Source organism: Tyto alba, unplaced genomic scaffold (assembly GCF_018691265.1).
Source record: "Tyto alba isolate M040663 unplaced genomic scaffold, T.alba_DEE_v4.0 Super-Scaffold_5, whole genome shotgun sequence".
NCBI lineage: Eukaryota > Metazoa > Chordata > Aves > Strigiformes > Tytonidae > Tyto > Tyto alba.
In genome coordinates this window covers 12,212,702-12,229,482 of record NW_024881326.1, presented here as the reverse complement: position 1 = coordinate 12,229,482, position 16,781 = coordinate 12,212,702, and the positions used below count along the sequence as shown (strand labels likewise).

The 16,781-nt window shown below is 42.9% G+C and overlaps 1 protein-coding gene across 2 annotated transcripts; it reads right to left on the bottom strand.

Moving 5' to 3' along the window:
* Positions 1–6,291: 6,291 nt before the first annotated feature.
* On the bottom strand, positions 6,292–16,761 carry DNAAF6 (dynein axonemal assembly factor 6). 2 transcript variants are annotated; one of them, XM_032996013.2, is made up of 7 exons: positions 16,259–16,761; positions 16,039–16,144; positions 13,269–13,332; positions 11,652–11,757; positions 9,696–9,792; positions 8,817–8,902; positions 6,292–6,453 (listed from the first exon to the last, which is right to left on the bottom strand). In XM_032996013.2, the coding sequence occupies exons 2-7, from the start codon at positions 16,123–16,125 to the stop codon at positions 6,324–6,326; spliced, it is 570 nt and encodes a 189-aa protein (XP_032851904.1). In that variant the 5' UTR covers positions 16,126–16,144; positions 16,259–16,761; the 3' UTR covers positions 6,292–6,323. The 2 variants fall into 2 exon arrangements, with proteins under 2 accessions (XP_032851904.1, XP_032851903.1); XM_032996012.2 differs by having other exon boundaries at positions 16,401–16,761.
* Positions 16,762–16,781: the final 20 nt, after the last annotated feature.

Here is a 16,781-nt window from a genome sequence, read left to right as displayed (position 1 = left end):
TCTTCTCTGCTGAGCAGCTGCAGGAGACAGGTTGCCAAATAGAATCATAGAATTCTTTAGGTAAATACAATCTAGCTGCCTTGGCAATCTTTGTGCGGTTGTGATACCACCAAGTTAAAATGGTGTGGATTAAAAAAAATGCTGATCAGCATCAGAAGTCAGCTGCCAGGCTGTTGGGATCCACAAAGGAGGCTCACAATTAAAGAGAGATGGTCTCTAAGGACTGTAGGTGGACAGTGTCTGCTGCCATGCTGGCAATTTCCTATGATCTTCTCTTCAGAAATGAGTGTATAAAGACAGAGAAAAGAGATGAAAAGGAGACATTGAGATGAGTAAGCCCAAAGTGGTCCAAGATTTCAATGGATTGAGAGAAATACTCCAAAACTAAAGGCACTTCTGTGTTGTTCGTGTCACTGTTGCCCTGGACTAGACCTCAAAAACTTCAAGTACTCATCTGGGACACAGGGACACACATTGGGAAGCAAAAAGAAACTTTTCAGGCCTTGGGAAGGGCTGAAATTCTGAATGATTCTGACTCCTTGGTAACCAGCCCTATTTGCACCAGGGAGGCGTGGGGCTGGCTACATTTGAAGTATAGACTCAGGCAGGTTGTGCCTCATGCCAAGAGGCTCCTCCGAAATTCTGTCAACACTCCTCACACAGCTCTACCTTGACCTGCAGCATCTACTGCTTTTGTGCCATGGTCCTTCAATGTGCCTTAACACGATCCAGGTTCTGACTGTGGTGATCCTCCTGGTGTCCCCTTCCCAAGCACACAGACTGGACACATACCAAGGAAGAGCAAAGTGCTTCACCTGGAGTTAAGCTGAGTGAGGGAAGATGAATCACGCACTTCAGCAACATTTGGCACATCCAGCAAGGGTCAGATATGTCAGCTGCAACCTGTGAGGAGACTCTGGTGAGAAATGTCTTAATGTGAGAATGACCAAGGGAAGTGAAATGAAGCACTTAGGAAATGAGAAAAGATATCACAGTCCCCTGAAGCTAGCACAGAACAATCAGGAGGGACAAGGGAAAATGGTTGTTCTGGATCACAGTGTTAAAGTAAAATCTACCTGAAGCAGAAGACAATGAGAGTGAAGAGGGACTCAAAGAGATAAATTGTGTCCTGTTTATTAAGGTTACAGTAAAGAAATAACCCACGCTCCAGCAGATTCCAGTCACCTTCCCTGAAGTCAAGACCATAGGCAGACAACTGACTGCCCATGGCAGCACTGCTTGAAGAGGATCCCAGAGGATAAGAATGAATCCAAGCTGCAGGTGCTGCACAGAAGAGGGTAAAGGTCTGCCAACAGCAGCACATTCAAAGGCACCTGCTCCAGCATGAGGAGGTGCACCAGCGATGGATATGTGAGTGTGCAGTGAATCTGCTGGACATATTCAAAGCACTGCCTGCATGGCTCAGCACTGGTGCGTGCTCCTGCCCGTCGGTCTGTTTTGCCGAATATCTAGCAGTCCACGCTGCCAAATATGCAGAGGAGATACTGCTAAAAGCAGTCACCTGCTACCTCAATGAGAAAATCTGGGAGGCCTTGGAGACAGAGGTTACTTCACTGGGAGTTTCCTTTTTGTATTTGCACTCCTCCAAGTGCCACTGTGCACCGCAGCCTGCAAGTGATGCTGCAGAGCTCTGTTTTGCCCACAGGAGCCCAGTCTCATGCACCGAGTGTCAGGGCCCAAGGTTAGATGAGAAAGACAGAAGCGATACCAGTCTTGCCTCCTTACTTTGTAGGCAGTAGGGGAGAGATCTTTCCATACACATAGATACAGCTTAGTTATTTTAGATAAACTTTATCTGGAGGGAAGCAGATACCAATATATCAGTGTTTCACACAATGAAAAAAGTACATAGAAATTTTGAATACAAAGTTTAAACTGAACAGCAGAAAAATGAAGCAGTCTTCCTTTTAAAATAAATACAAGGTGTATATGATGATAACAACAGACCTGGAAGAAGATGGAAATGAGAGCAGCCCAGAAGCTAGACTGCAGGTTTAAGGGGAAAATCTGAATTTAAGTTCTTGCTCTGTCTCAGCTGTTTATATGGAGCAATTCTTCTGGGTTTTCTCCTTTTTTTTTTTTTTCCCTTCTCATTTCTCAGGTTGTAGAATGAGGGAAAGTATCTTTGCCTTAGAATATTGGTATGTGGACAAAAGGGAATATGAAGAGGGGTGAAACACAGAGCAAGCTGGGTTGTGTACTTTAGCACAACACCATAGTTCTGATAGAAGACAGGAACAAGTCAAAATGGGAGAGGTGGCTCTGCCACCACAGCTGGAAGACAGAAGGCTTCAACAAGTCAAGATGACAACCTGCAGTTTATTGGGATACTACTGTAAACAGCCTCTATCTCATTTCCACAGCTACAGTACCCTCTACTTAACTGCAATATGTTTAATCAAGATGTTTCTTAGGGAACCAAATAAAGCTTGATGATGTTTAATGGCTGCGGCTTAATGGCTGGATTGTTTAACTGGGCTCATAATTCTGATTAATTAAGATGCCTGCAGGTGTTGGAGTGGTACTTAGGCAACAGCTTTTACGTTCAGAGGCAAAGGGGGTTTTGTATCCCCTTCAAAAGGTTTTCTGCCAGTGCTAGTTCAGCAAAGCAAAACTGCCTTCAAGTGCTTGCAAAGAAGTTAACTCTCCTGTAGCCAGCAGTAGCCCACAGATTTCGGGGAAGCTTGGTAGCCTGCATGTCCTTTTGACCAGTTTTCTCTTGAGATGATGTCGTGGTTTGGGCCTGGTCGGCAGCCAACCACAATGCAGCAGCTCTCTCTCCCTTCCCCTCCGGCAATGAGAAGGGACAGAGAGCCAGGCTTGGGGTTCGAGATAGGTCTGGGATGGGGAAAAATTCCCCTTTATGATCACGAGCAAAAGGCAGACTCGTTAGGGGAAGAAAAAAACCCATACATTTATTACAGACACTAACAACACATAACAGAGTAGGACAGTGAGAAGCATTGCCACATCTTGAGAACACCTTCCCCCCACCCCTCCCTTCTTCCCGGGCTCAGCTCTGCTCCCGATATCTCTACCTCCTCCCCCAGTGGCGCAGGGGCAGGGAATGGGGGGTGCAGTCAGCGCTGTCACTTCCCCTATCTTCGGTGAGGGGAGTGTCTGGAACTTGTTCCTCCTGCTCCATCGTGGTCCCCCTCTCACAGGAGACAGTCCTCCACAAACTTTCTCCAACATGAATTCCTCCCATGGGCCGCAGTGTTCCCCACACCGCTCCGTCATGGGTCACTAACTTCCTCCGACTGGATTCTCTCCCACAGCTGCAGCCCTTCCCGAGCTGCTCCGGCGTGGGACTCCCCCGCATGTTGCAATCCTCCCAGCACTGAATTACAGCAGCGGGGCTACCTTTTCCCCTGAGACCCCGGCCTTCTTCGGGCACAGAACCTTGATCAGCTGAGCAGGAGCAACAGGCCATAAATCAATGTCTGCTCCACCGTAGATCTTCAGGGGTGGCAGGGGGGGCCACCCTGCCGTCTCACCACAGGGTACAGGGGGGTCTCTGCTCCAGCACACCTCCCCCATCCTTTCTTCCTCTGTTCCTCCACTGACCTTGGTGTTCATGCAGCTGCAGCAACTCCTCCTCACAAGTCCCACTGCCCGTCACCACGTCCCTTCTTAAATACGTTATCACAGAGGCGCAGTTGATTGGCTCAATTTCCCAAACAGAAGTGGAGCTGATGTGGAGCTGGGGGAGCTTTGAGAAGCTTCTCACAGGGGGACGCCCTGATAGCCCCCTCCCCTGCCACCAAAAAACTCTACCACTCACTCAACCCAGAACAGATGATCTATGGAAAAAAAACCCACAACCTTTTGCCTAGGGTAGTCTCTGTCTCCTTTATAGGAAGAAAGTAAGAATGTGAGAGGATCTCCTGGTAATGATGGTGCATTCAGGCGATGGACCTGATCAGAACAGCAAGTTGCCTGCCACCGGACCAATGTTTCTACTCTACTGAAAACAGCAGTAGAGCTTTTGAGCAGTGGAAAATATGGAGCCTGGCTTCCTACGAGTTTGTCCCCTGTGTTCTTGTACCCTAACACTGTGATTTCACCTTCCCCCTGCCAGCGTATCTCCCTTTCTTTGCAATACCTTCCCTATCCTGCTACGTCACCAACTTGCCAGCTTCCCCTCCGGGAGTGGTGTGGATGACCTACTGTAGCCTGGAGTATGGATGTACAGAGTGACTGGCCAGCAGGCACAGGGAGTCACACTAGAATTTCCCCCTTAGGCAGTACTAATTTGTATTTCCTTTTTCTATTCAGTAGCTAACTTTCTTATAAAACATACTTACCTCAGATTTTTGTCTCTTGAATGCAGATAAAATACCCCAGGTTAAAATATATTTGGGGAGAAAATAAGACGTGTGGCATATGCTCATTTCTATAGGAAACTAAAACACCAGAGAAAGGCACAATGAGCAAAACTCGTTGTTTTCCATATCAAACACTGACATTAAATTAAGCAGAACTTGATGATTTAAAGCTTAGTAAATTCCTACTGCCAACTATAAAGGCAACATTACCTTGTGGATAGAGCACTGAAATAGGGCTCAGAGCAACAGTTATACTCTGCTTTGCCACGGATTTACTGAATGAGTTTGGGCAAATGTTATTTTCACATTTGTATAAATACAGGTCAATTTTCTACTTTTCTTGTAATCTGTATAAGAAATGCAAAAATGAAGCAGCATATTGCCTAGGGACCACAAATACAACCTTTCCCAAGAAAGAGCCTTACTGTAACTTCTTGGCAAACACAGGCAGTACAAACTGAGTCAGGAGGAATGATCTCAGCCTTTTCATACATCTGCATTGTTCCCCTCCACCACAGCTTTGCAGAATAGGAATAAGAGACATTCCAATGCAATTTATAGAAACTTAAGCAAATACAAATTGGAGCAGTCCCTTCATGTTATCAACATATTCAATAGCTTGTGATGAATCATATCTGAGGTATCTGCTTTCCAGTGCATTAACACTAAAGCAGAGGTAGGGTAGTATTATTCTGACCCAAGAAACGGGTCTGCTTTTAAGGGAAGTAGTTGAAAAGTCCAGACACCAGTTTAATTTGTCCTAGCATTATAACGCAGTCTATTACAAACATACTGTGAATTCTGAAATTTCCTCACAAAACAAAAAAATACACCTGGAAACTCATTGTCAATATCTTCAATCCATCATGGAGAATTCATCTTCTCATTACAGCTTGACACAAATTCAGCTGTGCTGATACTGTCTGCAACCTAGATGGTCAATTATTTTCCTCTACTTCTACACCAGAAGAACGCAGGACCCAAGCCATTTTGTTTTTAAAGTGCTTACAAGGTTTTGGCTAACGTCCATCAACATGCAAAGCTCTGTTTCTCCTCTCCGGTTTGATCACTGAGCAAATACCTTTGTTTCCTTCATGATTAACACTGTTAAATGAATATATCTGCCCAGCAGCTAGTAAGAGAAACATCTTGGTTACCCACCTCTGTAGCTCTATATCGGACCTGAAGGCCAAAGAAAACCTTTTGCCACATTTCAGCCCTTTAAATGATGCTTTATTATACAAAGTTCCTCTTATTTCACTTTTAGAAAGTCTCTTGGGACATAATATAGAGAAGGCAGAGTGAAAGGTAACTGGAACTGTTCATTAGAACACATTCTTTTAATAATCAAGGAAGATTGAAAAATAGCTGGAGGGACAGCAGGTGAACAGATGACACTGAACCATATATTGTCAAAAATTGTTCAAAAGATCCGAGTTGTTCAACAGTACAACTATAGTTGGTTACTTTGTTCTGCCAGTGTAAAGGAGCCTCAGATGTGGATATGGATCCCTGAAGAGCTTTGAGCTTCTCATCAAGAAGTAGTTAAGAGGAGCTTCTGAACTGGACCCAGTCCCAGCACTGGAAGCCAAACAAGAATTTTACCACTTACAAGTCTTGCAACAGCAACTCAGCATCAGACTTACTGGCCAGAACCTCCTTGTGGTACTCACCAGCCATAACCACAAAAAAACTTTCCCTGGTTTACAGAAGTGTAAATTCCTCTTTTCTAATTCACAGAGCCTGGATTAGACTGAAGGAAGCAGAACATTAACCAGAGCAGCGCGAGAGCTGAGCAGTCTCACTTTGCAGAACCTATGGGTAGTTTGTTCCTCCTGGCTGATTCAATTTCTCCAGGGATATTCCCCCGGACTGTTCAAGGGAAACAATCTACTATTTTATGACCATTTAGGTTTCAAGAAGACTTCAAACTCAGAGATTATTTTTTGCAAACTTTCTTTATTCCTCTATCCATCAGACAAAATTTATGAAATCAAACTTCCTTGATACTCTCAAGGTGACTTCCAAGGTCTCCTCTTCAGAGAGAAAACGAGCTTTACCATTCTTGCTGTCTACATGGTAGGGGAGGTGCAGCAGCAGCTTCCTGTAAAAGAGGACACAGTGAATTTCAGTGTTTCAGATCGGGTGAGCAACTGAGAAGGCACTGCAAGTTATTCTTGCAATTTGCCAATCAGTATACCAAAGCATGTTCTTTCAGAATATCTCATTCTCATGACAGGTTGTGGGGTTCCCGCAATACCTGGTGCACAGCTATACAGGCCCTGAAATATTTCCAACACTATTCTTTTATTTTGGCTGTGGCTATGACAACAGTTTCCAATGATGGATTGTGGGCTCTATCCACTGTTCTTGCTTTTGCACAGTGCTACATTTTACATGCAGAGGAAGGAGAAGCTGCATTGATAATGCTCTCCTGGTGGTAAAAATCCGAATAATGCCTAAAGCCTGAACATGTCTTCGGGAGTCTGTATTCTCTAGTGAAAAGAATTAAGTGGGGCAGTTTCACAGAAAATAATGTCTACACTGCAAAGCACAGTTCAGGTATGAGAATGGACTCACAGTTATGAAGTTGCTGGGATTTAAACTTACACTAAAGACTGATTCAGTGATCCCCTACCTGTGGCTCAGGCACGTAATACACAAAAGAAAGGCTGGATCTTGGACTCAAGAACTATTCCACAGTCCCTCAACTATGTTAGACATACAGTTTTTCCTGGAATGGCTGACAAGCCTTCTGGTTTATCTCCTCACAAGGATGTCTTAGCCTGGACCCACTCAACTCTTCTCACTGAAGACAGTTCAAACTTACTTGCTCATGCAGAGTCTGGACTCTTTCCCCTCTTATCCCAGGCTTATATATTAACAATATAAATTATGGGCTACTCTTGGACCTCTATTCACAGTGCTAACAGAATCAAGGACACTTTAGAACCAAGAGATCTGCCTGGCCAAACTCTATAAAGCTCAACAAGACAACAAGGTAGCACAGATGTGGGTTACTTTAAATTGGGGTTTAAGTAATATTGATTCTTTTTCAGACCTTTCCAGCTGTCTTGTAGGAGCCATGGCTGAAAGAGGTATAGTCAAAACACCTTTGCACCACACCTACTGAAGGCAGTCATTTGCTATAATTTAGAAGCCCTTAAAATCAGGTTGGCTTAGAATCAGCCCCAGGACTAAAGAATTGGAAATATTTTATTTGAGACCTCCTATACATCTGTGAGATACAGTGGTTTTCAGTATATAGAACTTGAAATCTTGTTTGTTTCTTTCATACTGAGAAGGAAGACTTGCACTTGTATTTGTGAACGCAGCAATGGCTCAGGCTGTACCCAAGCAACCATTAGGTTTACAGCAAACTTTTTATTTGCTAGGCTTGTGACTAGAGACAGCTGGATACTACGATGATAATGGCAGATCTGAGTCACCAAAAAGATAGAATTGCAACAGAAAAAGGATGCTGAGGTTTCCAGTATTTCATCAAGTGCTTCTTTTACTACCTATAGGTTCTGCAAATCATTAGCCGAACAATTATTTCTCCTGATTTTCCAGTTTCAGAGCTAGCACTTCCAAACATTCCTCCACTCCTGTTGCATCTTTGGGCTAAAAACAAGCAGGGAGTAACTGACTCAGCCTGATTTTGTCTGTGAGAAAGGTGGCTTTTCTATTTTTAGTTCACTAGGGACAGAATTTATCTGGGCCTTGATCCATGGTCTGCACCTTGAATTTATTTGCAGGAAGCTATTCACATATAGATCATCATGCATCCCGTTCAGTGAAGCAAGTCAGCCCAGAGAGGATTAAGCTTTCTTATGAAAATACTCTACTGTGAATAAGGACTTAAAGCAAAACAGACATGGGAATTATCTGGAAATCTCAGGTAAAGCAATCACACACTGAGGGAAATATTGAGGAAGACTGAGAAGTCTGAGAGTATATCAGTCAGTTGATTATCTTTGTAGGTTTGAAATAGCCCTATAAAAAAAGAACTCAAAGGAAATATTTTTAGGGAAACCTTGTAACATTTCCATCTCCGCATCCATGCCTATATATGTCCACAATTTGTCTTTCAACTCCTGAAAATGTATCTGCACATTTTTGACCATCTTCAGTTATATATTTGTACAAATTAGTATTTAGAAAGCAAACTCCAAGACTGCGGGCAGTTTTTTGCCAGACTTTTTGGGTCCTTGAAGCCTTGCTTTTTAGGTAGCCAAAATTTGCCTCAAAGCTATTTTTGCTAGAACAGTATCACAGATTCAAAGCCAGCACACTCTACACCTACAGATGGACTATGGTTGTTTTTGTCTATGTTTCTCATGTGCAATTAATAATCCAATCTTCATCTCTAGCATTGCCTTCCACACAGCATTCAGTTGAAGGCTTGGTTAAACCTCCTTTCAAACAAGATATTAACTGTACTTCTATCAATTGTGTTTCACTTACTTTTTGGGAGTTCGAAGATCAAGAACCTTGTCCTGGATATCTAATGTGATGTCTGAGTACTTTGCCTCTGGAAGCTTGATTTTAATCTGAAATGATGGGTAAAGGTAAAGCTGTGATTATATATGTAGCCCTACAATCCATTAAAGATCTCATCTTTATGAATATTTTGATGCCAGTGTCAAAGAGCAACATTCTGAGTAGGTAATTTGTATCGGAGAAAATACGACAGTGATAATCATTGCTTTCGATAGCTTAGTGATGCATATTGATATCCCATTTTCTTCAAAATCCTGAGCTGATAATGCACTTGACAAGAATTCTACATCCAGCAAAACCCCCTGGCTTTGTGTATTCCAAGGACAGCTTGCTTCTACTAGAAAAAATGCAAAGCAGTTCTACCTGTCCTGAAGCTAAGAAAGCAGGGAGGTCTTTGATCATATAATAATGGGACAGGATCTGATACCTGTAACTTTATAGACTGTCAGTATTGTAAGCATTCTCCTAACTCGCATACCTTGCAATAAATGCAGGCAGATGAAAACCATCTCCTTCTTAGCTCCTCTCCCTTCCAAAATTATGCCCAGGTTGAAACTTCAGCTTAGAGCTACTTTTTATTTCCCCCAAGTCTGTATGTAGCATAGGCATTTGCACAGATTCTTTCGAGTACTCTAGGTCCTTGAGGAGATATACCTGAGTTCCTCTGCTGAGCAAGTGTAAATACCACCTACAAATGCTTGAATAACTACAAGAAAATCCTACAGGAGGACAGAGGCAGCAATACAGCTTGGTGTTTACATTCTGTCCCTCAAGAAGGTGGCAAGATTGAAAAGGGCAGAGAAAGAGCACAAAGAAGGGATGGGAGATACAGGTTCAGCTCACCACTATATCTTCACAGCAGGCTGTGGAGGGGTCTTTCCTGCTCATCCCAAAGAAGACGTCCTCTGTTCCCACACATTGTTTGAATAAAATCTCATACCTGAGAAAGAGAAGTCATTGCCTAATAATACTGGAGAAGGGGCAGGAGACTAAAGGAGACTCTATTTCTCAGAGGACCATAAATAGCCTCATTGCTTTGTCTCTCTTCCTTTTCAGTCTCCCTTTAAGGCTTCAACCCATCTGCGCTGGGTTTTTTTTTCAGAACCATGACTGAGGTAGCTAGAAGACTGGTGAAGATCATTCACTCTACCTTCCAAGGCACTCACTTTGTTGGCTCTACTTCACTAACCAGCCTTTGCAGGATCAGGAAATGCATCCTAAGTGAAGCAACTAGTCAAACACCACAAACTCTTGGGAAATGGATTTGAAAAGAATGCTGTCACAATTATACTTATTCTGTTCTGTCTTCAACATATTCTTGCAGCCTCAGCACAACACTCTTTTGTCAGATTGTAATTGTTTTGCATTTGGCCAACACTGATTTTCTACCCCTCCACATCTACAAAATGTGGAATCCTATACTCCCTTGCCCTTGGTACTTAACGAGGAAACACAAACTAAATTTGTATTTAGAACATACATTACTCCTACTACATTGAGCAAAATAAGTGGAGTGAGTCACTTTTCTAAGCTATTGAAAGACTGTATGAAAAGTCTTTTTCACATCTCCAGTGTTCATATGTGCATGTAATAATTCTTAAGTCAATGAGAAATCTGTCTAATAGCTCTGGATGCACCTCTCTAGCCACATGCTTTCCTTTTGGGCCATTTTCCTTGATTCAATTTCATGAACTGTTACAAAGACTTATATTCTCTTTTCATCCGTCCAACACAGATCATAATTGCTTGAGGCTAGTGAAGCACTTCATTTTACCCAGCATGGAGGAGAAGGGTCAAAAAATAGCATGAGAAAAGCTCCCGTTGTGCCCACAATACAAAGACAGCACGTTCTGTACCTTACAGGTGACTATATCAAGAACAAGTGTACAACTAACTGTATGTGAGGCTATAGGTGGATGCCAAATCATATTCAGAGATGCTGGGTCTAAGTTCAAGTGCATCTCAGTCCCGTGTTTAGATCAGGAAATTGAACACCTAATGACATGACTTATGTGCAGAGAAAAATGAAAATTCTGGACTCCAAACTAGTATACAGCTTCATGGGCTTCAGTCCACCTGCTCCAGCATGTAGCACTCCAGGATATGACATCAGAACACAATGCTTAGAAATGCAAAGGTTGATTTGTGAACTGACCCTGAAGGCTTTCTGACCTCTACAAACCACAGCTAACATGCCTGACTGTGTCTATTTCAAGAACATTTTTGTTACTGTTTTCCTCTGAGTAAGTGAAGAGACTCTGGTTTAAGGCTGTCCCTTGACAGACTAAGATTGAATGACAAGATTTAAAAGTTCAAAACTGATTGCATATAGCCTTCCTTCCTGTAGTACTATTTGTTTCTAAAGAGTTTAATTCTTTGAAATGCAAATATAAGTTGGAGTACTCTATGAATTTTTGAATATGAAAAATGAATGCATCTCAGCTGCAGTGGGAAAAGACAGGTATTTCACACAAATGGCATCTCTGAAAGCTAGTAAATTGTTTTGCTGGCCTACTTCCCCTCCTAATCCCACTTTATACAACTGTCTGACACTGCAAGTAATTTTATGATGAGAAAAAACAACTTGACGTTTCTCTTATGGGATCAGAAGGTTTCCAAGGGAGAGGTTAAAACCATTCCTCACATGTTGCTTTAGATCCAACACTGATACCCTTCCTTTCTCCTTCCATGACACAAGCTTTTCAGATGGCTGTTTCACTCCAGTACAGTAGATACTGTTTAACTCATATTTCCATTAATGTCATGTAAAACCCATGCAGGCAGTTTCAACTCGCTTACTCTGGCTGTTCTCTAGGGTCCCAGGTATCATCAAATTCAGATCCTTCTGGGATTTCCTCTGTATTCCAAATAGTTTTCCTGTTTTCAGATTTCACCTGAAAAGTACCTGTAAGACATAAGAAAAATCATACTGTCATATTTTGGAATGTCTCTGTTCCTCTAGGTTTGCTGAAAACTTAGATTTTTGTTTTTGTTTTGTTTTTTTTTTTTTTTTCCCTAGACTTTAGAAAAATCTTTGTATTAAACCCATTCCAGTTAATAATTACAGTCTCCTTCACCTCAGTATCTCATGAATGAGAATTTGCAGAGAGAGGATGTTCTCCTTTCCCTTAAAACCCCTTTACCCAAGCTCTATGTCAAGGAAGTCCTCCTTTCAGGCATAAAATATCTGGCACTTCAAAATGGGTATAGTGTAGAAATATGAAATATTAATCTTCCCCAAGTCTCCTGACATGAGATTTTCAAGTGAGCACTCTGCTCATTTACAAAAGGACCTTGTCCTCACATAGAAATCCAGTTCTTCCTATTAATTATTGACAACAGCCCAGATAGGGTACTGAAGACACATGAAAGTTCACGGGCAGAATGCTATGGTCTATGCCTGACCTACATCAAAAATTATATTTTCTAGTAAGCTGGTAAGTCTGCAACTTGAAGGTTTTTATAGTAGAATTTCTGGTTATTATTGGAATCCCAAGCAAAAATATGTAACAAAAATATTTGTCACATTTGCCACAGTTCCTTCCCTGCTACACTCATCTTGGTCCTTGTTGACCCTTCCTGTGGCTCATAACCAAGCTGCCCAATAATATAACAGCATTAGCTCCAGGAGGAACTTTATGTTAACTTTGCCAAGACTAAACTTGTCATTTCTTTCCTGAGTACAATTCAAGGTGTTGACACAATTTTAGGAACCCTCAAGATATTTGTTCTCATTGTCTGAGAGTCTGCTTTCTATATGATGCCAGAACACCTGGAGTCAGGTAAAGCCTGTAATTGCCTGGGGTTTCCAGGCAAAGAATTAGGTGCAGGAAGGAAAATAACTGAAAAATGTCTCTCGATCTGTTGAGGGCAGCACTGAACAAAGCTTCTATTTCTCCCTATGTATGGTCTAAATAGAGTTGTGAAACTTTTGAGGGGAATAAGGTATGACTGTTTCATGGTCTACTTTATAGTGCTTCTTCCTCATAGGCATAGGCTCAGTTCTACACAGTTTACTCCATGAAGATCCTTTCAGGGCAATACTTAGACGACCATCTTCCTTGTTTGTACACAGTGAGCATTAAGAATTCCATGAGAGTACTTATATGGAGCTTTTTGCTGCTCAGTTAAGATTCCCCTCAGCGCATGACTGGGCTGTACTCTGTTTAGCATTGCCACTGGAGGCTGCTGTGCTCTGGAGTTACCTTTTATGCTTCTCTTTGCATAATTTGCAGTTAAGCTTTCAAGAAAAGAAGAGCTTTACAGTGTAATTGTAAAAGTGTAATGCTATTTCCATCTCAAAGGCCAGAGACCACTCTCTTAATGAAGCAAACTCCATCAGTGGTAACTTACTACAGTTGTTATTGTCTGCTAACATGGGACTGAATGCTAAAACATACAAACACTCCTCCTTACCAGTGGTCTCTTTCTTTACTGGTCCAATACTACCCGGAGTCATGGTGGTAGCAGAACAGTGTGGCTGCAAAAAATCGAAATAGAACTTCAATCAATTTTCATAGAGCTCAGCTCAGTAACTATGATAATGTCAATAAATACAAAATGTTGTCTGAGGTCAGACAAATCCCTGCTAGAATCCAAAAAATATTATCTTACAATTTCATGACCAAACCACCAAAAATTCTCACTTCTTCACTCTGACCCAGCAGAAAGTGACCTTGACACACTGGATTTAAGCAGGACTCCATGAAGCAGATTACAGACAGATGTGCCTTTTGAGTATTAGTTTCCATGGCATTTTGGCAAAATTTCTATGCTTTGCCTGCCATGGAAATATTGCAGGAAATCAAGGGTGCTATATGAAAACCTGATCACAGCATTTGGATTCCTTTTGACAGTAGAGATGAGGGAACAACATTTTCCTCTAATTATGAATCAATCTAGTGCTAATAGGCCAATGTGAGACATTTCTCTATATATGAAGATTCCTTGGTTCTATAAAAGTGCCTCATATGCACAGAACATTAAATTAAATCAAAATAAAGATTTCAATTTACCCAGATTGACTCAGACTTAATTGAAATCCCTTATCGCAATTTTCCATTTCTGTCTCTGAAGTGTCATTCATTTTATTAATAAGATGTAAACAAATTATTTTAAAATCAGGGTGTTTACTGCAAAGATATACAGCAATAATTCTAGTTTTAAAACACAGACATTAAACAACTAAAGGGTAGTTAAAGGACCACATCTACCACCTACTGAAAGAAAATTTCAAAGGATATGCACCCCTTTTATCCCAAATATTACTACCATTGCCACTACGAGTGCACAACTGGTGCTGTCAGCCAGCTGGCTCTTTGTTGAATGATTTGGATGAAAACTAAGGCATCTGCCATTTGTTAATGGTGTCATAACATGACTTGTTCAAAATCCTAAGAGACATGACAAAATTTTGAGCCTTTACAGGGGCCTTCTACGTTGTGATTGTTGGCACCTGTGGCCCTCCTTGTTATCCATGTCACAGCATGACTTGTTCAAAATCGTCAGAGACTTGGCTGATAAAGAGTCCCTCCCCATCTTTCCTGTAGCCCACTTTAAGTACTTGAAGGCTGCGATAAGGTCTCCCCAGAGCCTTCTCTTCTCCAGGCTGAACAATCCCAACTCCCTCAGCCTGTCCTCATAAGGGAGGTGTTCCTGTCCCCTGATCGTTCTCGTGGCCTCCTCTGGACCCACTCCAACAGATCTATGTCCTTCTTATGTTGGGGGCCCCAGAGCTGGACACAGGGAAAATAAGGAGGTAATTGGTGACAGCCAACACGACTTCTCTAAGGGGAAATCATGCCTGACCTACAACGGGACCTACAACCATGCCTGAGAAATGCCTGACCTCAGCCTTCTCCATGTCCCAGGTATCAAGATCTCGTTTCCTTCCAGAGAGGGCTCACATTTTCCCTAGTCTTTCTTTTATTACTGACTAACATATAGAAGCTTTTCTTGTTAACCTTGACATCACTGGTCAGATTTAATTCTATTAGGTCTTTAGCTTTCTCAACCTGACCCCTGGCTGTTTGTACAATTTATCTGTATTCCTCCCAGTCTATCTGTCCTTACTTCCATCCTCTGTAGGCTTCCTTTTTGTGTTTGATTTTGTCCAGGAACCTCTTGTTCATCCATGCAGGCTTTCTGGCATTTTTTCCCAACTTCCTCTTTGTTGGGATGCATCCCTCCCAAGCATGGGGGTGGTGATCCTTGAATATTAACCAGCTGTCTTGGGCCCCTCTTCCCTCCAGGGATTTATCCCATGGTATTCTGCCAAGCAGATCCCTGAAGGGGTGAAAGTCTGCTCTCTGAAGACTGAAGTCCAGGGCAGTGAGCTTGCTGTGCGACCTCCTCGCTGCCCTAAGGATTTTGAACTCCACCATGTCTTGGCCTCTGCAGCCAAGGCTGCCCTTGATCTTCACATTCCTCACCAGCTTCTCCTTGTTGAGAACAAGGTCCAGCATAGCACCTCTCCTCGTTGAATCCTCTATCACTTGGAGAAGGAAGTTATCATCAATGCATTCCAGGAACCTCCTGGATTATTTACTGATATTTTGATATAGAAGAATTGATTTTTATATATATATATAAAATGATATAGATGAATGGAAAGATGCTTCTCTCATTAGTCATTTGGATCATTTACGTTAGAATGATTACTTACCCTTCCTGTTCTACAATCACCAACATATATATTGTACTTTAGTGATCAATTATCTCTACAGTTCTTCAGTGCCTGACACACAGAATTAGTGCACTCAGTTGCCTCTGGCTATTTTAGTCCTTACTCAGAAGTAGAGCAGCAACTTTTTCCTCCTCATATGAAGTATTTAGCTGTAATTGCCTTCATCTCTGGCAGACTTCAGGGAAAAGTAAGGGGAAGTCTGAAGTACCTAAAGGTCTTGCAACTACATGTTATTGTTTTCTTCGGGCTGAAAAAATTAAATCTCCCTCCCACTTTGTCGTCACAATCTCTCCTTGTTTCCTGGAGCATCTTGCTTAGTCTGTCCCTCAAGAGAGTGTTGCCCTAAAAGTATCGTCTAGCTGTTTCAGTCAGTCCAAAACCTTCTAAGGTTTTCACTCTCTTTTTACTCACTCTGCAGAAAAAGAGATTTGCTTCTCAGTTAACAAGGTCAGGCTATGGTACAACAAGCGGAAGAAGCAGCATTTCTTACAAAAGACTCACCACACGTTCATCGTCATCATCATCTTGAGTGTCACGAAGTAGCTGGGCAAGTAACTGCAGAGAAGAGCCTGAGGAAACACTGTCCATCTCAATACCCACTGCTCACCTACGCAGGAGAAAAAAGTGACAGAAGAAGAAAGAACAAAGTGTGTTCCCTGTCTGTAAAGCACAGTTCTCCTGCTGTGTGTTCTGAAAGGGTAAAGTTTGGCTAAACTCTTCCGTGCGTGATGTCAAAACAGATGGAACGGAACGTAATCAAGCTTTCCTCTCTGTGCTCAGATTACAGACTCTTTTGCTTCACGGTCAGCAGCTGCGATCACAGCTCAAGCCTTGCAGTGCTAATTAGCGATGGAAGCCCCCACCTCAGCGTGGATTTGCGGCTACTGCAGCCGGGCGAGGGCAGCAGGAGGTCTCGGCTCAGGTCAGCTCCGAGGGGCCGGGCGGAGGTCTGCAGCAGGTTCCCTGCCTGCTCCACCGCCGGAGTTGCTCCAGGTTCCCAACTTGCTCCAGGAAGGCTCAGGGGAGCGGCAGCTCGAGGAGCAGGCTGCGGGCCAGCGTTAGGGACGCCTGCCCTCAGCACGGCACGGTCCCGCTGCCCGGCTGCACAGCGGCTGCCGGCGGCACGGGGCAGCCCACTCTCCCACGGGCGACAGAGTCGCGGCGCGGCCCAGCCCAGCGCCGGGGTCCTAACGGCAGAAAGGGCCGGTGCAGCCGCCGCCGGCGGCGTCCTACGTCACCATAGC